Source organism: Oncorhynchus nerka, linkage group LG22 (genome assembly GCF_034236695.1).
Source record: "Oncorhynchus nerka isolate Pitt River linkage group LG22, Oner_Uvic_2.0, whole genome shotgun sequence".
Lineage (NCBI taxonomy): Eukaryota > Metazoa > Chordata > Actinopteri > Salmoniformes > Salmonidae > Oncorhynchus > Oncorhynchus nerka.
In genome coordinates, this window is record NC_088417.1 from 80,038,284 (window position 1) to 80,062,548 (window position 24,265).

Sequence of the window (24,265 nt, forward strand, 5' to 3'; positions counted from 1 at the left end):
CCCTATTCTGAACCCATACTCTTGATACATATTGTAGTGAGTTTGTCGAGAAAATTTTAATTAAAGGTACACTGTATTCAAAGGGATGGCTTTAGATAAATGTACTGAAAACCCTATTGAATGAAATCTGTTGGCCAGCAAATGGGACCGTTTTCAGTGGTTGAATTACATTTATTCAGTGTGCGCAAGGGAACCACACCTACAACATGGGTGGGTAACGTTGGTTATCATTTTGCAAGCAGAACAGCATGGTTAATAGTTAATAGAAGCTTCATTTCCAAAATTCCCAGCAGTCAAAACGATTCGTTTTTGAGACAGGGGTGTGTCAACAAAGCTATGTTGTATTCATTAGGTATCTCATAGCTCATTTGTAAAGATGCATTACAAGCTCAATTATTGCAATAACCATGGCCATTTGCACAACAATGAATCTATAATCGTCACAGCCCTAAATAGAATCACTCCACCCAGGCTCCAATCACCCTGTTGAGTCCAACATTCCTGTTAATATCATCCAGGAGGATTCCATTGGTTCCATGTGGGATAATCTTAGGAGTGCCCTTAGAGCAGTGGCCTTTCCTCCCACCAGAGGACTCTGGGTTCTCGTTAAATACTCTGTTAGGGGGCGGGAAGTTGAAGCGTGTATTAACCACCCCTGTTGTTGTTGTTTGTGAACAGGCCCTGCAGGCCACTGCAGCCTGGAACCCCCTGCGGAAGTTCTCATTGAAGAAGCCATAGATGATGGGGTTAATCCCGCTGTTAAAGAAGGCCAGCCAGTGGGCCACAGGGAACAGGTAGCTGCTGAGGAAGTCAATCTGCTGCGTGTCCAGATCCCTGTAGTCAGTTAGCAGCATCAGCGTCCACAGAGGCAGCCATGACACCATGAAGAGCACTGCCACCATGATCAGCATGTTGATCACTTTAACCCTGCGTTGGGAATGGGCCCTCCGCACCTCTGCCAGCCTCAACTGCCTCAGGTTGACAGAGAGCTTGGCAACGATGCAGCCATACATGATGCTGATAACACCCAGGGGGGCCAGATACACGTGCACGAAGATGACCATGGTGTAGACACGACGCATCTCAGGCTGGGGCCATTTCTCAAAGCAGACGAAGACAGGGTATGTATGGTTGTCCTGGACCAGGTAGGTGTCTTCCAGGTGAATGATGGTCAGGGTAGCAGCCGAGGGGCAGATAATAGCAAACGCCAGCACCCAGATGAAGAGGATGGTGACGAGAGCAGTCACAGGCCTCATTCGGTGTCTAAAGGGGTACACAATACCTGTGAACCTGAGAGAAGTGGGAGGTAGGGAGGGAAAAAAACAGACAGAGGGAGAGAGAGAGAGAGAGAGGAAGGGGGTAGGGAGGAAGAGAGACTGAATGCCACAGAGAGAAATGTTTGGCTTGACAATTACAGCAATGGAGTTGACAAGAGCACAAACAAATCTGTGACAGGATAGTGCAGTGGTGTGGTGGTGGATTACCTGTCAACAGCTATGGCCACCAGAGTGAAGACTGATGCTGACACTGACATCCCCTGGACCAAGTTGCTCATGGTGCATGTAATCTGGCCAAACGGCCATCCTGGAAAGAAAGACTGCATTACACACAAGCGGTAGCCCGGTTGCTACACCAAATATTTTAATCTTAACGAATCTTAATGTGTTTCGATTGAGAATGGATTTGAATACTGTAGATATGTGGATATACATTGCGCTAAGGGAGCAAATGGCCCTGAAAGGGATGGAAAATGCATACATTTAATAGATACAGTTGAAGTTGGAAGTTTACATACACCTAAGCCAAATGCATTTCAACTCAGCTTTCACAATTCCTGACATTTAATCCTAGTAAAAATTCCCTGTCTAAGGTCAGTTAGGATCACCCCTTTATTTTAAGAATGTGAAATGTCAGAATAATAGTAGAGAGAAGGATTTATTTGAGCTTTTTTTTTCATCACATTCACAGTGGGTCATGGTTGGGATGGTGTTCTTCGGCTTGCAAGCCTCCCCCTTTTCCTCCAAACATAACAATGGTCATTATGGCCAAAAAGTTATATTTTTGTTTCATCAGACGAGAGGACATTTTTCCAAAAAGGTACGATCTTTGTCCCCATGTGCAGTTGCAAAACGTAGTCTGCCTTTTCTTATGCCGGATTTGAGCAGTGGCTTCTTCTTTGCTGTGCGGCCTTTCAGGTTATGCCGATATAGGACTCATTTTTACTGTGGATATAGATCATTTTGTACCTGTCTTTCTCCAGCATCTTCACAAGGTCCTTTGCTGTTGTTCTGAGATTGAGTTGCGCTTTTCACACCAAAGTACGTTCATTTCTAGGAGACAGAACGCATTTCCTTCCTGAGTGGTATGACGGCTGTGTGGTCCCATGGTGTTTATACTTGCATACTATTGTTTGTACAGATGAACGTGGTACCTTCAGGCATTTGGAAATTGCTCATTGCTCCCAAGGATGAACCAGACTACAGTTTTTTTTCTGAGGTCTTGGATGAGTTCTTTTGATTTTCCCATGATATCAAGCAAAGTGGGTCTGAGTTTGACGGTAGGCCTTGAAACACCTCCAATTGACTCAAATGATGTCAATTAGGCCATCAGAAGCTTCTAAAGCCATGAATTTTCCAAGCTGTTTAAAGCCACAGTCAACTTAGTGTATGTAAACTTCTGACCCACTGGAATTGTGATACAGTGAATTATAAGTGAAATAATCTGTCTGTAAACAATTGTTGGAAATATTACTTGTGTCATGCACAAAGTAGAGGTCCTAACCGACTTGCCACAACTATAGTTTGTTAACAAGAAATGTGTGGAGTGGTTGAAAAACGAGTTTTAACGACTTCAACCTAAGTATATGTAAACTTCCGACTTCAACTGTACCCACCGGGCACAAGCTGGTTGAATCAACATTGTTTGAATGTCATTTTTCAATGTATTGTGACATGGAATCTACATGGAAAGTACATTGGATTCGAAAAAAGTCAAAACTTTTGTTTTGAGGGTGAAATTTCAACCACAGGATTATGTCATCATAGTAACCAATTTTCAACATAGACAAACCGTGTATAAAATATGTATAATTGGTACCTTTGAAACAACGTCTGATCTGCAATGTTACATCCACTACCTATTAATGGAGAGTTGATCTACAACTATTAATTTGCTATCCCATCCAGGGTTTTAACCATGCCCAACCCTGCTTATCTTTTATGTTGTCACTGACTAGTACCGATATATCACTAAATATATTCACTGTTGCTATCAAAGTCATTCCAAAGGGTAGGTTTGACAGAGCAAATGAAATGTAACCATATATATTTATAAGTCATATATCATCAATTGTACTATTTTGGCCTATATAACATTTGCAAAGTCATAAACAGCTATTGTCTCAATTCAACCCAGGGTTCAACTAAAAATATGCAAAACATAGTTCATAAATTGGTGTGATTGGTCAAAAGACCAATTATTGGAAAATATCAGAATTGGGCTGCCTGTGTAAACGCAGCCTTATAGGTCTATGGTTTCAAGCTTTGGTTGATTTAAAATGTAATCTTCAAATTCATCATTAATATTTGATTTTAATTCATTTATTACAATATCCATTACCCAATGCCAATGGCAACAGCTAGTCTTACTGGGGTCCAACACATAACGCAAAGACATTACAGACAAAATACTTTACAATTGACATACATTTAAAAAACATTAACATGTAGTGTGTGTGTGTGCATCTATCAGTTACACATACATGTCAGTACATAAACACAACACTTGGAATATGTTGGATTCACGTCTCCATTTCAACCTAAAAAAAAGTCAAAGTCTATTTCAAGTTTGCATAGATTCGATTTATTCCTATTCCTTAACTTTGATTTTGGTTGATATGGAGACGTGAATCCAACATTTAATATTATTAATATATCAACTATTAATATTTGTAGACAAACTGGATTTTGTATTGTGTTTGGTTGTCAACGCAAACAAATATCAATATTTGAATGAGATCTTCTGCTTGGATAGATCCATTGGTGCCACTGATTTAGTCTGGTTTTTCTATAAATGAATACTAGACTATATGTTGGATTCACCTCTATCTCAACTAAATTAAATTTGAAATGAACTTGAAATAAAGTCTGATTTGACTTAGACCTATTCATTAACTTTGATTATTGGTTGAGATTGAGACGTGAATCCAACATAACAATTATTAACTTGGAGACAAACTGCAATTAAAACCAAACTAAGTCAGTGGCACAAAAGATACATATCCTTCAAATGTTGATATTTGGTTGCATTGACAATCACACACATTTCAATTACACTTTTGCAATGTAGAAAATACTTAACAAATTATATGCTGGAGTCATGTCTCCATCTAAACCAAAAATCTAAGTTAAAGAGTAGGATTAAGCCAGTGGCTCAGATGACACTATCCAAGCATTAGATAGGCTATCCTTTCAATGTTGATATTGGACCAATGTGTAAACCAAACACAATACAATAATACTTTTGTAATACAGTAGCCTAAAGTTAAGGCTGTTACAAACGAATGTAACAGTATTTATTCAACCTTAAAATGAGTAACACATCCATGGCCACATTTTGAGGTTAGCCTATTGTAAATGTCTTCTTATGTAGACCTAACCAGAGAAAGAGTGCATTTTCAAGATAACATGCAAAGATTGCAGATTTTCTACACAATTGCTATAATAATATGTGCAGAATTTTGAACAACATTGATCACTTGCAATGTACTTTTAATGTAATCTCAACTGCAATACAGGGCCCGGTTTCCGAAAAGCATTTTAAGCCGAAATTCATGGGTAGAACCTTTGTAGGCGCATCATTAAATCTCTGAGCTGTTTCCCAAAACCAGACCTGGTGCAAGGACAGACGCTGGGAGACGAGAAGCAAGTACAGAGAGTGAACATTTAATGAATAACGGACATGAAACGAAACGCGGACATCGTCTGGACAAGGGAAACATAATGACAATAATGCTGGCACGGGGATGAAACTGAGGAATAGACTGATATAGGGGATGCAATCAAAAACGTGATGGAGTACAGGTGAGTCCAATGAAGTGCTGATGCATGTAACAATGGTGACAGGTGTGCGTAATAATGGGCAGCCTGGTGCCCTTGAGCGCCAGAGAGGGTGGGCGGGAGCAGGCGTGACAGTACCCCCCCCCCCCCACTATGGGTCCCACCTGGGGCGTGGGAGCCCGACGAGCCGGCCGAGGCGTGGGAGCCCGACAAGCCGGCCGAGGCGTGGGAGCAGGATGAGCCGGCTGAGGCGTGGGAGCCCGACAAGCCGGCCGAGGCGTGGGAGCAGGATGAGCCGCTGAGGCGTGGGAGCCCGACAAGTCGGCCGAGGCGTGGGAGCAGGACGAGCCGCTGAGGCGTAGGATCCTGACGATCCGGCTGAGGCATGACGTAGGATGGGAGCCTGCCGAGCCAACCGAGGCAAGAAAACCTCTCGAGTCAGCTAAACCATGGAAGCTTGACGAGCCAGCTGAGGCATCCCCGGTTCCTTCAGCAGCAGCAACAGGACCCGATGTCACCAAACAAACAAAAAACAAAAAAACTCCCTGATGATTTCATATTGGTGTCATCATTCTGTAAGAACAGACACTGGGAGACGAGAAGCAAGTACAGGGAGTGAACATTAAATGAATAACAGACATGAAACAAAACACGGACAGCATCTGGACAGGGGGAACAAAACAACATTAATGCTGACACAGGGATGAAACTGAGAAATCAAAATGTGTGGAGTACAGGTGAGTCTAATGAAACGTGGATACGCGTAATGATGGTGACAGGTGTGCATAATGATGGGCAGCCTGGAACCTCGAAGACCAGAGAGGGGGAGTGGGAGCAGGCGTGACACCCGGTGCCAGAACTAATCAGTTGGACGGCATTCGATTTCCAAAGGCTGGCCCGTTTTTTCACAGGGCCTCCTATGTGTGGCAGACAAAAACACATTTAATAAATGGGTACAGTTGCGACCCGTCATTCACGGCAGGTGGGGCAGAGCATGTTATTTTGGCATTCATTTGTGTCACATATCAGTTTGCGAACAATGTAAAAACAAATTTATTGAGAGAATAAAGCCAAATACAAACATGATCTCTTTCTTGCTTTCTTGAATATGGCAGCTCCAAAATAGAGATGTTTCAGCCTAGCTCAGTGCTTTCTGTGGTGGAGGGGCAACCAGTGGAAAATACAGAGCTTAGGCATTGGTAATCTTCTCTAGTGTCATCGCAGAATCTATCGGGAGAGCTAGGCAGTACAAGCCCCCTTGGGTGCTGCCATAGATTTACATTAGAAGTGACCATCCTAGAAGGCTCAAGGTCATTGACTATAGATAAAATGACATCAAATCACGTTATATCTACAAAGCTTTGATTGGACTGATCATATCAACAACATACTTTCAAAACCTTAGCTAGCAAGCTAGACATGTTAAGCTCTCGACATGTTGCTAAATTTATCTGAACTAATGTCTATCTGAATTTCTGTCTGTGTCCATTTTGAAAGTGCTGAACGAATAGGCTTTTTATCTAATTACACAAATCCACAAGGAGTGAGTAGAAACCGCTATGTTTTTTTAAAGGCAGTAAATGAGGCTGAATTTGTTTTAACTAGGCAAGTCAGTTAAGAACAAATTCTTATTTTCAATGACAGCCTAGGAACAGTGGGTTAACAGCCTTGATCAGGGGTAGAACAACAGATTTGTACCTCGTCAGCTCGGGGAATCGATCTTGCAACCTCTCGGTTACTAGTCCAACGCTCTAACCACTAGGATACCAGTCGCCCCGAATGAACTGTTTAGCTGCCAGACAAGGCTCCGCTGTGTAGGTGTAGCGTTGGTGCTGAAAGGAAAGTTCTGCTGTTGGGATAGCTTTATGTAGGCCCTTAACAGTATGGGCACAGTTTGTCACCGTTATAGTGCAAATAATGTATTGTTTAGTGTTGTGCTGTGTTGTGTAGTGGCTTTGCTGTCATATATCTAAAAACAAAATGGGGAGTGCCCCACCAAGATTTACATGCTAAAATCGCCACTGAATTGGTGTAGGTAGTAAAGACCATAGGCAACTCATGAGTTTCAAGTTTGGAGAAGCTTACAATTTATTCTTCCATTTCCACTGATCTGTGTGCCAGTTATGAATATGTATAAATGCAAATTTTCTAAGAAAAGTTTCATTTGAATAATAATGTTTTTGTTTCTCAAAATCATTGTTTGTTTACTTTTAGATTTTTACCATTTTATTTCAGATGTTTATTATTAACCACGTGACAATATATATCAATATATATATATATAGATATTTTTTTAAAGGTAACTAGGCAAGTCAGTTCAGAAAAAATTAATTATTATTTAAAATGACGGACTAGGAACAGTGGGTGAACTGCCTTGTTCAGGGGCAGAACAACATATTTTTACCTTGTCAGCTCGGGGATTCAATCCACCAACCTTTCGGTTACTGGCCCAACGCTCTAACCACTAGGCTACCTGCCACCCCAAAAGGAAGCGCCTAACGTTTCACGTGGTTAATAATAAACATCTGAAGTAAAATGGTAAAAATCTCAGAGTTAAAATTCAACTATAACTCAAAAGTGAAACCAGGCTACCTAAGTATGGTTCTCAACCAGGGACAACGATTGACAGCTGCCTCTGATTGAGAACCATACCAGGCCAAACACAGAAATTCCAAATCATAGAAAAAAGAACAAAGACAACCCACCCAACTCACGCCCTGACCATACTAAAACAAAGACATAACAAAAGAACTAAGGTCAGAATGTGACAGTACCCCCCTCCCTCCCCCCCAAATGTGCAAAACCTGAACCTATAGGGGAGGGTCTGGGTGGGTGTCTGTCCGCGGTGGCGGCTCTGGCACGGGACGGGACCCCACTCCACCATAGTCTTTCTACGCCTCTTTACCTGCCTCTGTGGACTCTTTAGAGCGGCGACCCTCGCTACCGACCTTGGACTGGGGACCATAGCCACGGGTCCCGAATGGACAGGAGATTCCGGCAGCACCGGACAAACGGGAGATTCCCGCAGCTCCGGAGTGAAGGGCGATTCCGGCAGCGCCGGCATGACGGATGGCTCCGGCAGCTCCTGGCTGACGGGCGGCTCTGGCAGCTCTTGGCTGACGGGCGGCTCTGGCAGCTCCTAGCTGACGGGAGACTTTGGCAGCTCAGGACAGACGGGAGACTCTGGCAGCTCAGGACAGACGGGAGACTCTGGCAGCTCAGGACAGACGGGAGATTCCGGCAGCACCGGACAGGCGGGAGACTCCGGCAGCTCCGGAGTGAAAGGCGATTCCGGCAGCACCTGCGTGACGGGCGGCTCCGGCAGCTCAGGACAGACGGGAGACTCCGGCAGCTCAGGACAGACGGGAGACTCCGGCAGCTCAGGACAGACGGGAGACTCTGGCAGCTCAGGACAGACGGGAGACTCTGGCAGCTCAGGACAGATGGGAGACTCTGATAGACCGGACCGTGAAGGCGCACTGGAGGTCTTGAGCACCGAGCCTGCCCAACCTTACCTGGTTGAATGCTCCCCTGTACACCTGCACAGTGCAGGAAAATAACCTCTCCCTCAATGTCAACAAAATGAAGGAGCTGATTGTTGACTTCAGTTAACAGGAGAGGGAGCAAGCCCCTATCGACGGGACCACAGTGGAGAAAGTAAAAAGCTTCAAGTTCCTCGGCGTACACATCACTGACAATCTGAAATGGTCCACCTACACAGACAGTGTGGTGAAGATGTGCAACAGCACTTCTTCAGGAGGTTGAAGAAATTCAGCTTGGCCCCTAAGACCCTCACAAACTTTTACAGATGCACAATTGAGAGCCCCCTGTTGGGCTGTATCACCACCTGGTACGCTAATTGCACCTCCCACAACCGCAGGGCTATCCAGAGGAGTGTGCGGTCTGTCCAACGCATTACCGGGGGCACAGGAAATCTACAGCACCCGATGTCACAGGAAGGCCAAAAAGATCATCAAGGACATCAACCACCCTGAGCCACTGCCTGTTCACCCGCTACCATGCAGAAGGTGAGGTCAGTACAGGTGCATCAAAGCTGGGACCGAGAGACTGAAAAACAGCTTCTATCTCAAGGCCATCAGACATCACTAGTAGGCTACCATCTGGTTACTCAACCATGCACCTTAGAGGCTGCTGCCCTACAGTATATACATAGACATGGAATCACTTGAATAATGGAACACTAGTAACTTTAATCATGTTTACATACTGCTTTACTCATTTCATATGTTACTGTATTCTATTCTACTGTATTTTAGTCAATGCCACCCCGACGTTGCTTGTCCTAATATTTAAATATTTTTTATTTCCATTCTTTTACCTTTAGATTTTTGTGTATTCTGGTACATTTTTAGATACTACTGCACTTTTGAAGCTAGGAACACAAGCATTTCGCTACACCTGCAATAACATCTGCTAAATATGTTTATGTGACCAATACAATTTGATTTTGATTTTAACTTTCCTTTCCAATTCACAAGAGGCTGAAATCAGAGATCTGTCATGATGAGATGCTCATGTCACCACCTTAACAATGGGAGTCTTTGTCTCAAAGGCTGGGAGGCAGACGACAAGTTTAGGTCTGCATATTATTCCCATAGAAACGCACTGGGTTTATACTGGACAGATTTTGGCGAGTGCTCTCTCGCTTTGCCGCTTCCTCTCTGCTGACACTCTATCGTCGGACAAAGCATGCGCGTGATCTAAAAAGCGCACCTCTATATGTAGCCCATGCAACTGATGCTGTCTGGACAGAAATAGTATGACATGCCATACTCTTTTGGTCCAGACAGAATCAGATACATGGTCTACACATACTGAGACAGAGGGTCGCTGTTTCGCTCACTCGTAAACTTTAACTGAGATTGATGCATCTTTCTGTCGGCGCGAATCTCCGTCAAATAAATGATCAATATTTCAATATTTTACTTGGAAGGGCAAGCAGATCCATTTGGGCGGGGCAAGCCCCCAAAGGTCCTCCCACAACTCCGTCCCTGCCCAAAACCATCGTTATTAACTATTCACTTGAAAACACTCATAATCTAAGTGTGCGTCAGACCACTCAAAGAACAACGAAGTGCGTCATTAGATGTTTTTTTTTTGCCCATAGCGTCATGTAATACACAGAACATCTCCGCTAAGCATAAAATCACATGGTTTGTCCGCCTCTCTGTGACCGCCGATAATTCAGAAAACAAAGTTGACTACAAATACAAAGTTGCCAATGTCTTTGCAATTGCGACGTATAAAACTGAATATAAAAATATAAAACAGAGATGACTGTATTAAAAAATAAAAACAGTAGGCTATAGGCTAGGTCAATTTCAATTATATTGAAATACATTTAATACATTCAATTGAGATATATTTAGCTACTTGTAGGCTACTGTCTGTAATTCGTCTCAATATATTTCATGATGTGTAGCCTAAGGTGCCCAATGATGTGCCAAATACTTTAGTGCATTATTATAGGGTAAGTGTTAGAATTAGCCACCTCAATATTTGCAGTCATAGGTAACAATATCTTTCTAGGAGCTGATCCGTCGTCACTATTGTGGAATAATTTGAACGTTAATGTAAGATTTGAATGGAGAATGCTGATCCGAGAGCAGCGTGGCCTTTCTTTTGATCCAATAGGTATCAACACATACTTCAACAACGCACTCAGCGAAATTTTCTCTGGGTGCTGTTTTGTGAAACACCTGTTACATCTTCGGCCATTGTAGGAAACATGCATCGTTAAAACACTTATTGTCTTCTCCTTTTTTCCCTTTGTGCTGTTTGTGCCCAACAATGTTTGTACCATGTTTGTGCTGCTGGCATTTTGTGTGGCTACCGTGTCATGTGTTGCTGTCATGCTATGTTGTTGCCTTAGGTCTCTCTTTATGTAGTGTTGTGGTGTCATGATGTTTGTTTTGTCCTACATTTGTATGTTTAATCACAGTCCAGTCCCTGTAGGAGGCCTTTTGCCACTTGATAGGCAATCATTGTAAATAAGAATTTGTTCACAACTGACTTGCCTTGTTAACGAAAGGTTAAATAAAAAATCAATAAAAGTAAGCCTAAATTCCAACACTATGGGAAACCAGGCCCAGGTTATTTGTTTGTGCTTTTAGATGAAGTAGTTGTATAAATACAACATTTCTGACATTGTATTCCCATTTGAAATGTATTGTGCTTGTAAATTGTTGAAAGTGCAGTGATAACACATTTAGATGACAACTAACTAAAATCTGACAGTGTTTTAACTTTTTCCTTTGGGATTTTGTTGTGCTTTTTATAGATGGATGAAAGCCTAGTGAATTAAACAAACATTTGGATTTCAAGAAACGTATGGCTGTCTTTTTGAGTCGGTAAATAAAGGTTGAAATCTCATTGAACAACTTAACCAAATATTACCCAAAATTCCCCGTTGAAATTATGTGGTGTGCCCAGTGGGTATGCAATAATGAATTATCAACAGCAAGTTGATTGAAAATCAGCCTTTTCCAGACTTTCTCACACTTGGTTGACTCAACTGGAGACAGCCTCGAGCTGTAAAAGCCAGACTGAAACCTTTGATCCCTTCATAGAAAGTTAACACTCTCGCCTCCAGAACCATATGATTCCCCTTACGGAGGGGACCCCACATCGATTTCTGCATGTGCCCTACGCATTTCTGCTCCCTCCACTTTCTCACCTGATATTAGGCTGTCAATCAAAGTCGTTGGAACGCAGAACACTCCAATGAGCAGGTCACTGATGGCCAAGTTGAGGATGAAGAGGTTGGTGACGGAGCGCATGTTGCGGTTCCGGAGGACCACCAGGGAGACCAGCATGTTTCCCCCGACGCAGAGCAGGAGAACCGCCATATAGCACAGGATATAGATGACAGACATGGCGGTGGAGTGCAGGTAGTAAGGCATGTAGGTGCGGTTGGCTCTGTTCATAGTGGCACTGTCCATGGTGCTGTTCACAGCAGTTTCATTCAGTGACGCAATCTCCATTTTCACAAGTCACCTTCCAAATGGAATCACATCAGAAAAACGTGTTATAGCCTACATATTGGCAGAGAAACCTAGCAGATACAAATTTATATTTTAAAAGAAACGCAAGGAATATAAAAGAAAAACGATAAAGCCATAGCACAAACATTCTCTGAAAAAAGCTTTAGTCATCATACAAATAATCAAGGAAAGGTTGCCATTTGGACGAATCCACTCCATCGTGATTTATTGTTCTTATTTTTTACCATCAAATGACACATATGTTCTTACTGAAACAAGTACATGAAACTGGCGAAGAAAGAAAATACAGTAAAAGCTCAGTGAGAACAAATGGTGAGTTAAATTCATAAGATTGAGAAGGTAAAGTTGCCATTTCATAGAAATCTGCAGGATGCCTATTGAGATTTTCAAAGAGAGACTTACCTTTGGAAGAGCTACACTATAGTTCCCTTGTCTGGTCTTGTCTGTGCCGGTGCGCTCTACTGCGTCTCGTAATGCTTCTAGTCCACTTCTGGAAACGCATCAGCGACACTCCTACTCTATAACGATTAGGGATACTGTACCACATGAATAGTGCGACCAATGCATGTAGCCTATATTTGATTTATAGTAAGCCTACAGAACAATTTAAACAACATTCGATGGTCAGCCTTTAGTTCCTTGAAAAGGCTTATATTTGTAGGACTATTTTTCCCACCACTATAAGACCTGTTCATTCTTTATCCTGATTGATGACAAATAAGTAAGTAAATTGGGCACTTCCGGATCTGTCTCTAAACATGTCAATTATGTTCCAAGTGTAAGTTACTGTATGATGATATAACCTACTGACAAGTTACAAGGAGAGTCCCAAGAGACATTGAAATCAAAGTAACCTAGTAGTTAAAATATGTAACTGTACAGTAGAGTGGACATCTAAGAGGTGTATATTCACACATTCACAACACAAATACAACAGCTGGTTTTACAAAAAGATGAATGCTTTAAATGAGTGGATCTCTGTTACGGTAAATAGGCTACAGTACACTAAGAATATGGAAAGTACCTCTCTTTATTAAATATGTTCTTTGGGGCTCCTGTAGACTGCTAGAGCTCATGGCTCAGTCATCCCCAAGGCCATATAGCTGCGGTAAATATAACCCCGATGACATTGTATTTTTCACAACAACTTGCATATTTTCACTTCTCATTGTCTGTTAGCCTACTTGCACTTACAGTATTCCTTATGTATATTAAAAACAAAAAATATGCTTTAAGTTAAAGTAGGTATTGGTCTGAAGCCGAAAAAGAAAGGAAATTCACATGAGCACCACAATGCCTACTTCACCCATGCTCTACCAAGGTTTTCCAGCACACAGCTTTGACCTACTACAGTAGCTATGTTGGTCTATAGTACTTCAAACAATGTGCAGGTTACTTAGGATTCAAACCTTCTCAAACAGCCTAATTCATATTCTTAGAGGAGGTTCTCCCACAATAATGTGATTTGCATCGCCTACAAGTTAAAGTATTGGATTCTTCACACACCACACTAATCCCATTCCACTACCTTTTCAAGCTTTCTTAAATTATATGAAAACAAGCTTTGCTTTTATACTTACTAGACCATCATGCTTGATTCAGCGAGCTGTTTTGTCTTGTAGTAATGTGGTGCCTGCCTGTATTTTCTTAAACCTTTTTATTTAGCAATATAGGACATGTCATAAAGAAAAATATACTGTATATTTCATAAAATCTTTGTTTGGTCAGTAGATGCCCAACATAACACCAGGTGGTAGTGTGTTGTACACAGTTACTCATACAGTTGAAGTCCGAAGTTTACATACACTTAGGTTGGAGTCATTAAAACTAATTTTTCAACCACTCCACAAATATCTTGTTAACAAACTATAGTTTTGGCAAGTCGGTTATGGCTTTAGATGTCATGGCTTTAGAAGTTTCTGATAGGCTAATTGGCATAATTTGAGTCAATTGGAGGTGTACCTGTGGATGTATTTCAAGGCCTACCTTCAGACTTGGTGCCTCTTTGCTTGACATCATGGGAAAATCCAAAATCAGCCAAGAACTCTTTTTTTTTTACTTCCACAAGTCTGGTTCATCCTTGGGAGCAATTTACAAACGCCTGAAGGTACCACGTTCATCTGTACAAACAATAGTACACAAATATACTTCTACCGCTCAGGAATGAGACGCGTTCTGTCTCCTAGAGATGAACGTACTTTGGTGCGAAAAGTGCCAATCAATCCCAGAACAACAGCAAAGGACCGTGTGAAGATGCTGAAGGAAACTGGTACAAAAGTATCTATATCCCCAGTAAAACGAGTCCTATATCGACATGGACTGAAAGGCCGCTCAGCAAGGAAGAAGCCACTGCTCCAAATCCGGCATAAAAAAGCCAGACTACGGTTCGCAACTGCACATGGGAACAAAATACTTTTAGGAGAAATGTCCTATGGTCTGATGAAACGAATATAGAACTGTCTGGCCATAATGACCATCATTATGTTTGGAGGAAAAAGGGGGAGGCTTGCAAGCCGAAGAACACCATCCCAACCATAAAGCACGGGGGTGGTGCATGTTGTAGGGGGCTTGGCTGCAGGAGAGACTGGTGCACTTCACAAAATAGATGGCATCATGAGGTAGGAAAATTATGTGGATATATTGAAGCAACATTTCAAGTCATCAGTCAAGAAGTTGAAGCTTGGTCACAAATGGGTCTTCCAAATGGACAACGACCCCAAGCATACTTCCAAAGTTGTGTAAAAATGGCATAAGGACAACAAAGTAAAGGTATTGGAGTGGTCATCACAAAGCCCTGACCTCAATCCCATAGAAAATTGCGGGCAGAACTGAAAAAGCGTGTGCGAGCAAGGAGACCTACAAACATCAGTTACACCAACTCTGTCAGGAGGAATGGGCCAAAATTCACCCAACTTATTGTGGGAAGCTTGTGGAAGTCTACCCGAAACGTTTGACCCAAGTTAAACCATTCAAAGGCAATGCTACCAAATACTAACTGAGTGTGTGTAAACTTCTGACCCACTGGGTATGTGATGAAATAAATAAAAGCTGAAATAAATCACTCTCTCTAATATTATTCTGACATTTCACATTCTTAAAATAAAGTGGTGATCCTAACTGACCTAAAACATGGGATTTTTACTAAGATTATGGCAGGAATTGTGAAAGCTGAGTTTAAATGTATTTGGCTAAGGTGTATGCAAACTTCTGGCTTCAACTGTACATACATTATAGTGCTGAGCGATTTGTGCTTTTCGAGGTCGGTTTTTGATTTCGGTTTCGAATATTTCATTTAACATTAAATGCACTTTGCATTGTGTGGGTTGAATGCTGTAACAACACAGAAAGTTGTTAAAAAGTGACTGCCCATTACTGGTTATCATTTATTAACCATCATTTATTCACTTTAGTTAACTTTAATAAAATATTCATTTGATTTGATTATTTTATTATTTCATTCCAGGTTATCATCTCATCTTTTTAGAGCTGAGCTGTCTGACAAAATCACGATTTTGTAGTTCTTCAAAGTAAATAAGGCACGCATTATGACTGTTGAATACCAACAATCAATCACTTTGATAATGTATTTTCAGACTCACGAAGAAATTGCTTTCAATCCCTTTCGATCGCCTGTTCTCTCTTCTCTCAATCCCAATGTTTTACTCAGCACAGACTTGACAATTGTAAACGTCCGCACAATGGATTATGGTCATTGTAGTTAATTACCATGTTTTCTGCGCTAAATTATGTAGCATATTGGCTTGTTCAGGCTTGATCTGATGTATCTCTACAGAACTGCACTTCAAGCTCACAGGAAGAAAACTACTTAGGACAATTAGTTGTTTAAAAAACTAAAAATAACCACAATTTTGGTTAATCGCTCAGCACTAATACATTATTGACTGTCACATTAGGTGGCTGGGAGAGCAAAGCATGAGTGGCACAAACTGCATGGTGCTCTGCATCAGCAGAGACTTTGGATACACCGAGGTTGACGACATTGGTGCGGCAGATGCGTGGATTTAGAGGGGTCATCCGAATGTTTGCCGAGACGACAATGGTCGTTTCTGATACTGGATGTTCCAGTGGGACCAGAAGTGCATAGAGAGGTCCCGGTGCTCTCTCAATCAGCTGGGGTGCGCATTTCAGGGAACACAATCCACCACCCTGCCATTATACAGTGTGTCCCTGGGATGTACTGTAGAGGTGGAGTGCATCAGACAGATGAGGGCAATGACGTATTCCTTAAAAGTTGAGCTCTCCAGTCTCAACTGTTCTCTGCTCCGTAGAGCCACCTAATAATTGACAATAAGCACACCGTGCGTGCATGCACAGGCCAGTGTGTGTGTCGGGACTGGGAGACGGGTATATCAAAACTATACACGAAATAGAATGGTCAGAAACCCAGGACCTTCAGATCCTATGGCCGTGACGTTGACGCTTACGCTACGAACTCTGTCAAGAACGTACACTCTACACAATCTGGCGATGACAGGAAGATTTTGTTGTTGTTCGTTCACTCATTACTGATTGAACATTAATTTATCTTGCTTGTTTAAAAAACATAGTCTAAAACACTTGATGTGTTGAAAACAGTGGCATAGCTTCTATTGACTCCGCAAAGGTCGCGCAAACATGCGATGATGTTGGTATTATTTAAAAAGACGATATGTAACTTTTTGGTTGACCCCACCAAATGCACATGGAAATTTACAGATCTGGGGAAATGGGGATTTACAGATCTGTCATTCACCATTGTTATCAACTGTACCAGCAGAAATGGAACATAAATCACAGAAAATAGATGTTGTGGTAGGTGCAGCTGTAGAGAAGTATTTGGATGTAAAATATGTTACTGCAGAAGTTACAAGGTGTGCCGGCCTGGTAAAGGATCAGACAGGGCCAAGTAGTGGAATAGTGGTGAGGTTTTAATTGGTGTTGGGTTAGTTGGTAGGTCCATTTTTTCGTAACTTTTCCGGTTCCCTTTCGTGTCACAAGGTGTAGTACATTCACACTCCAGTACAGTAGGTGGCGGTGTATACATTTTTCAGTTGGTTGCGATCTGTCAATACAAATTTAAAGAAGAAGGGTTTCGGGAATAAGTTGAAAAGGACCTTGACACTGTTAATCAGTCAGCACAAATTTCGTTTACAATAACAATAAGAAAATTGCATTGCAGAGGAAGGAGCGTACTGATTCATTGCAGGGATCATCAACTAGAGTCAGTCGCGAGACAATTTTTTTCTTGAGCGGATGGTCAGGGGGCCGGAACATAATTATACAAATCATTTTTAGACTGCAAACTGACTGCCGGAAGCTTAAATATATATAATATTTGACTACAACATATTAATTTCAAACGTTGCGATCACATACACTGAGTATACAAAGCATTAACCTTTTACTAGAGGGAGCTAAATCAGGGTCACACAGTGTTTCTTGGTAGTCTTGAACAAATATACTTTGAAACAAAAGTATACACCGTTAGACACATGGTTATGTTAAAAAAAAAGTCAGATATAGAGTTGAAATATATTACATTTCGAGTTTGCATCCCAATATGACACTTTATATACATCACAGAAGACTGAAACAAAACCATTTGCCATAGTTGTAGGTGGTTTATTATTTTTATTTTTGACTTTATTATGAAAAATATTAATAACATTCCACTCTTGAGGCCAATAGAGGGCGCTTGTGGTCATTAGACTGCAGGAAATTAAGAATACCTGCTCTTTCCATGACGTGACCAGGTGAAAGCTATGATCCCTTATTGAGGTCACTTGTTCAATCCACTTCAATCAATGTAGATGAAGGAGAGGAGACAGGTTTGAAGAAGGATTATTAAGCCTTGAGACAATTGAGACATGGATTGTGAATGTGTGCCATTCAGAGGGTGAATGGGCAAGACAAAAGATTTAAGTGACTGAACGGGATATGGTAGTAGGTGTCAGGCACACCGGGTTTGTGTCAAGAACTGCAACGCTGCTGTGTTTTTCACATTTAACAGTTCCCTGTGTGTATCAAGAATGGTCCACCACTCAAAGGACATTCAGCCAACTATACAAAACTGTGGGAAGCATTGGAGTCAACATGGGCCAGCATCCCTGTGGAATGCTTGGCACCTTATAGAGTCCATGCCCAAAATAATTGACGCTGGCCTCAGATCTGTTTGTGCTCTTGCCAACTCCATTGCTGTCATTGTCAAGCCAAATGTTTTTTTTTATGTCAATGACTGACAAGGTCATTTCCGATTGAGCTGACATATGCAGTGTTTACCATGAATGCCGTCTCTGCCAACGCGGTAACATTTCTTCAAATTTCAATCACGCTGTAATGCTGAACTTCTGCGATACGGATTGAATAGAGTCCTGAATCTTTTATTATTGAACATTGTCCCAGTCAAATAAATTATGTCAAATAAACATAATTAGCACCTTTAGGTAAGACAATGCATGTGATTAAAGGAACTATGTGGAATATTTGATTCTGTTCTGATGAATGATGTGTGTTTTTAACAAGCCACCCTGTGATCACTACTACAAACTATTGAAAAACAATTACTCTTACCAACAGTTGATAGCTGGACCTCTAACTAACGTCAATTGATTTTGCCAGGTTTTAATTACACTGCTGCTACCGACTTCGTAGAAAAAAAACATAGTAAATAGTGAACTTTTTGTAATTGTAAACTTTATGCAAAGTTGTGTGCTAAAAAGAAAATAAAAAATACGTCAAAAGACTACAGGGGAATCATAATCACTGCAGTCATAACCCACTTGCCACTAAGTGGCACTATTGCTGAGGATGTAGGAAACAGAGGGAAGAAAGAAAGAAAAACAATAGAAAGAAAGGAAAAAGTACTGCATGACAAAAATGTATCCCCACTGCCAGTGTGTGTGTGTGTTGATTTGAGAGAGTGTTTGACCTGGAACAGCTCTTCCTGATTCAGTCCAAGCAGCTCCACTCCCCCTCTCCCGGCACAGGACTGCTGCTGTGGAGATGGGATGCTGATCCAGACTGGGAATATTTCATGCCTGGAATCTTAACTCTGGGTGGATCACCGCACCGCGAGGCGGCGTGCTGGGGAACACAGGAACTATCTGAAAGGAGATTATTTGGACTAGTTTGGACTTTTTGAAGGTGTTCATTTTGATTTTGCAGCTTTCTCCTGAAGCTGGAATAATGTCTCTGGGCAGTTGCAGGCAGACTATGCTTGCAGCAGAGATCTGCACCCTGATGGCAATTCTGGTGGCAGGCACTGCAGGACAGAGCCAGGACGGGAGGGAGGCAGGGTCCTCCTGCTACGGGGGGTTTGACCTTTACTTCGTTTTGGACAAGTGAGTGTTCTCCTCTGTCTTCTTGCCTGCTCCAAGTCTCACTTTTCTGCAGGAGCATCCATAGAGGCTCTGTAGCAGCCTGCTTCCATTTAGTCCCAGCAAGTCACCTACCACATGTTGGACATTTCTATGCATTCTTATCATTATTGCCCAGGGAAATACTTACACCGAGAAATGACATTTTCCTATACAAATATTTATTTTTTAATGGAGTGATCCACTAATCGGAACCAGAGGCATGACAACACAACGTGAACATATATGTCTCCAGAGGCTAATTGGAAGTGTTTGAGCATAGGGTTGGGGTGGTTGAAGAGGGAAATCGAGTTGGTGGAGGGGAGGGGGTGCTTGAGCTGAGGTACATATGCAGAAATTAGAGCAGGTATGTAGATGATATGCAGTCCAAGAGACCCAGGGAGCCAGAGGCTGCATACTAACCTCTCCCTAGTGGTTCCAATCAGTTCCACTAAAGCAGCACAGCAGAAAACTGGTCAAATCTACTTCCTCAGCTTTCCCCACCTGCTCTATCAAGAGGCTCCATTCGTTTCTACTGGAAAACAAAATTGGGTTAAAACTGTCAACAAAAAACAGGCCATCTGTAAACTTGTTGTGCGAGCCTTAGAATCTCTGTTTTCACAAAACATTGCCCATATGGCATGTAGGATGCTGGGTAATGCTAGTATATTATTATTGTTATGTGTTCAAATCATGTGTTCCTTACCATTCCAGACTCACCCCTCCCACTGTCTCCAAATTATTTTAAAGATGGTGATTCCCTCCCCCCCCAGTTATTGGCAGCTCCATTGCAATGATATTTCTGTGGCGCACCATACTAAAATACAGAACTACAGTAATTCCGAGCTTCCATAAGGGAAAGTTTTTTGACATTGGAGTGTGAGGTGGCATGCAGTTAATACTGTCTTATTCTATTCTCATCCACAATACGGTGAGCAGTCACGCTAGAGGATATATGAAAGCTAGCAAATAAGATGATTTTAGAATAAAATAGCCCCACAAAACCATTAGTTCATGCATTTTTTTACAAGTTGTTTGGATGCATGTGGTAACAACTAACCAAGTTTACAATAAAAGTAAATACAATTCTGATCTTGAACGTGCAAAGGCAATCAGATCCGTTTTGAAGTGAGAAAACAATACATTTCTACTTTAGATAATTTTTTGCTGCTTTACATTTCATCCCACAAGCAATTCAAATATTTCATATTAACAGTTCTATAGATCAGTGTTTCCCAAACTCTGTCCTAGGGCCCCCTCTGTGTGCATGTTTTGGGGGGTTGGGCAGGATCGAGTTTGGGAAACCCTGCTATAGATCACATACAGTATTTCACACACTTTAATCAGAATACAGTATGCATGGGTGAAATGTGTGACTGTCTTCATACAACATGTATGGCAATGGTAGCTACTTCACGACTCCCCTGTCGTTTCCCCTTCCACAGTGCGGTGTGCAGTGGGGAGAGCTCCTGTCTTTCTCCATGCCCCAAACCTCTCTCCATGTGTGTCTGGTCTGCAGAACCCTTTCACCATTAGGCCCAGATGTTCCAAAGCTCCCAAGTGTTTGGCAGCTGTGTCAGGACTGGGACTCATATCACAGTACAACGGACAGAAAAACAAGTGAGAGGGAAGAAAAGAGAGGCAAAGAAAGAAAGGACAGAGAGAAAAATCTTTTGATTTATCCTTTCGCAATCAAATTATTCAGACTTTCAAGCATCAACATCTTTCAAATACTTAAACATATCCATTAAATATGTGGGACATTCTATAAGTATTCATAACTGCTGTATTGCTATTGTGTCAGTCTGAATTGGCCAATCACTCAAAACCTCTCTTTAGGCCGACAGAAAAAGGCACATTGAGTTCCATCCTTAACAAAAACCTGTCTATATGCACCATACTTATCAAGTCTAAAGTGGTCACATCTCAAAGTTGCATTGACATTATCCTATTTGACTGGCTTTTTGGAAAAGCTGTGCTCATTTCCTGAGTCTAGTGTTGCTGTCCAAGCTAATCATCAAACACATACTGGTAATCATCTGAATAATCTTTTTCCTTAATGCTGTCCAAACTACTCCCCATTTCACGAGGTCCCTGCTTTTATTTTTTATTTGATTTATTAGGATCCCCATTATCCGATGCCAATGGTGACAGCTAGTCTTACTGGGGTCCGACACAAAACAAAAAATACATTACAGATAAAAGACTTTAAAATGTACATACATTTAAAAATATGAACATGTAGTGTCTGTGTGCGCATCTATCAGTTCCACATACATGTCAGTACATACACACAACAAGTAGGTCACATGGGGAGAGGCGTTGTGCCGTGAGGTGTTGCTTTATTTGTGTTTTGAAACTTCTGCTATATAATGGAAGGGAGTTCCATGCACTCAAGGCTCTGTATAATACTGCACTGTATTTCCTTGACATATATACTGTATTTCCTTGAATTTATTCTGGACCTGGGGACTGTGAAAAGACCCCTGGTGGCATGTCTGGTGGGGTAAGTGTGTATGTCATTGCTGTGTGTAAATTGAGAATGCAAAATAATTAGGAATTTCCAACATGAATGTTTCTTATAAAAACAACAAGTGGCATAGTCAATCTTTCCTCAACTGTTAGCCAAGAGAGACTGGCATGCATAGTATTCATATTAGCCCTCTGATTACAGTGAAGAGCAAGACGTGTCGCTCTGTTCTGGGCCTACTACAGCTTAACTAGGTCTTTCTTTTCAGCACTTGACCATATGACTGGACAATAATCAAGATAAGATAAAAGTAGAGCCTGCAGGACTTGCTTTGTGGAGTGTGGTGTCAAAAAAGCAGAGGATCTCTTTATTAGGTGGCAGGTAGCCTAGTGGTTAGAGTGTTGGACTTATAACCGAAAGGTTGCAAGATCTAATCCCCGAGCTGACAAGGTAAAAATCTGTCGTTCTGCCCCTGAAGGCAGTTCACCCACTGTTCCTAGTCCGTCATTGTAAATAATATTTTTTTTCTTAACTGACTTAACCACACTTTACATGTTTGACATTAGAGAAGCTTCCATTAAAGAAAACCCTCAGTTTTATTGGATAGGTTGAAAAGCCATAACACATACGTTTTCTCAACAACAGGTTATGGTCAATATAATGAAAGGCTGCACTGAAGTCTAACAGTACAGCTCCCACAATCTTCTTATTATCAATGTATTTCAACCAATCATCAGTCATTTGTGTCAGTGTAGTACATGTTGAGTGCCCTTCTCAAAAAGCATGCTGAAAGTTTATTGTTCATTTGTTTACAGAGAAATAGCATTGTGTTTGGTCAAACACACATTTTTCCAAAAGTTTGCTAAGAGCTGGCAGCAAGCTGATAGGTCTACTCTTAGAATCAGTAAAGGCCGCTTTACCACTCTTGGGTAGTGGAATGACTGGCATTTCTCCAGGCCTGAGGACAAAACCTTGTGGCAGCACAAGTAGGGCATTTGATTTGCAAACTCATCACATGATCAGTGTCTCGTCAGGAACACTAAAATTGCACTTCCGGGTCACAGAATTTCTAAATGTTTGAACATAAACGTCCCCCACGTAATAGTAGAAAATTGTCAATAACCATTCATGAAAAATTGTCTAAACATTAACAATGATTCATATTTGTTCATATTTAAGTGACATTTGCATTACATTTGGTGTTTTACACATGTTCCAAGGTCAAATAAATGTGTTGCTGGCTTTTTACTCCACCCATTCTAATTGCCGCACTACGGAAAACCTGCTAACCAAACAAAGTGTTTCTTAGATTTTGCCCAGACCTCAAAAGTCACCCCCTGATGTGGTTCATGCATTGTTGTGAACACAGAAAAAATATTGAACAAAATGGGGGTAAACCAGAAAAAATTGAGAAATACCTGGAATAACAGAAGAAAGAAAGCAGGAATTGTGGGAAAAAACTGAAGTAGATAAAAAAAATATTTCAAAAGGTGTTTTTCTGTGCATGACTGAACTTTAGAATGTGTGTATTGACTATGTACCCAAGAGGGAAATGTTCTAGTGAAATATACAGTAATATATACAATTTAGCAGATGCTTTTATTAAAAATGGTGCGTATGCCACCCTTTATAAAGCACAGGTTTATGTCATATTTGACATAGTGGGTTATGTCACATTTGACATGGGTGGTTATGTCACACAGTTATGCCCGTAACCAACAGTTATTAAGCATGACACATGGTTAGAGATGATTTGTATCACATTTATGTAGTGTTTATGAAGGCTTTATGTAGCCTTTATAAGCTGCACGTAATTTAAAGCGGGACAATTTAAAGTCATTAAGCTGTCATCTTAGTTGATATAGAATGGGAATATGTTTTCAAATACATTTTCTTCCAAAATGCCATGAACAAATTCCACCTCAACTTAAGAACGACCCACTTGAGAAAAAACATATTTCTATAAAAAGGTATTACATTAGTGCACACTTTCTCTTGCTTTCCCTATTTCTCGCACACACATTATTATTTAAAAAAACATTTTAGTCATTTAGACAACGCTCTTATGCAGAGTGACTTAGTGAGGGCACAAATTTTACAAACTTAGTGCACAAACTTAGTGAGTGCAAAGTAGTGAGTGCACAAATTTCCATACTGGGCGAAATCCTCTTTTTGCTTGTTCTACATAGAAGTAAGGGCTTAGATAATGTGTTGGAGCTATACACTGCGTCTGACCCATTCTTTTCACTCAAACTGCCTTTGATTGTGATTCTGAAAAGATTTCCTGATAGAAGTCAATCATAATGGAATGTGTATGGCATGCATTCAAAGTAAAACCCCAGAGAGGATAAAAATACT

General features: G+C 41.3%; 1 protein-coding gene and 1 pseudogene across 1 annotated transcript; one reads left to right on the plus strand and one right to left on the minus strand.

The window, feature by feature from the left end:
* Positions 1-230: 230 nt before the first annotated feature.
* Positions 231-12,061, minus strand: LOC115104724 (neuropeptide FF receptor 1-like). Its single transcript, XM_029626077.2, has 3 exons — positions 11,755-12,061; positions 1,485-1,584; positions 231-1,290 (listed from the first exon to the last, which is right to left on the minus strand). Exons 1-3 carry the CDS (start codon positions 12,059-12,061, stop codon positions 459-461), a joined length of 1,239 nt encoding a protein of 412 aa, XP_029481937.1. The 3' UTR covers positions 231-458.
* Positions 12,062-18,920: 6,859 nt separating this feature from the next.
* LOC115105803 (anthrax toxin receptor 1-like) overlaps positions 18,921-24,265 on the plus strand; it is a 45,816-nt pseudogene continuing 40,471 nt past the window's right edge.

Excerpts from the sequence above, each read along its gene's own strand:
- LOC115104724 (XM_029626077.2), bottom strand. The coding sequence starts at position 12,061 with ATGGAGATTGCGTCACTGAATGAAACTGCTGTGAACAGCACCATGGAC. Across the intron at positions 1,585-11,754 it reads GATTGACAGCCTAATATCAG|GATGGCCGTTTGGCCAGATT; the intron begins GTGAGAAAGTGG and ends CTTTCTTTCCAG. Across the intron at positions 1,291-1,484 it reads GTGGCCATAGCTGTTGACAG|GTTCACAGGTATTGTGTACC; the intron begins GTAATCCACCAC and ends CACTTCTCTCAG.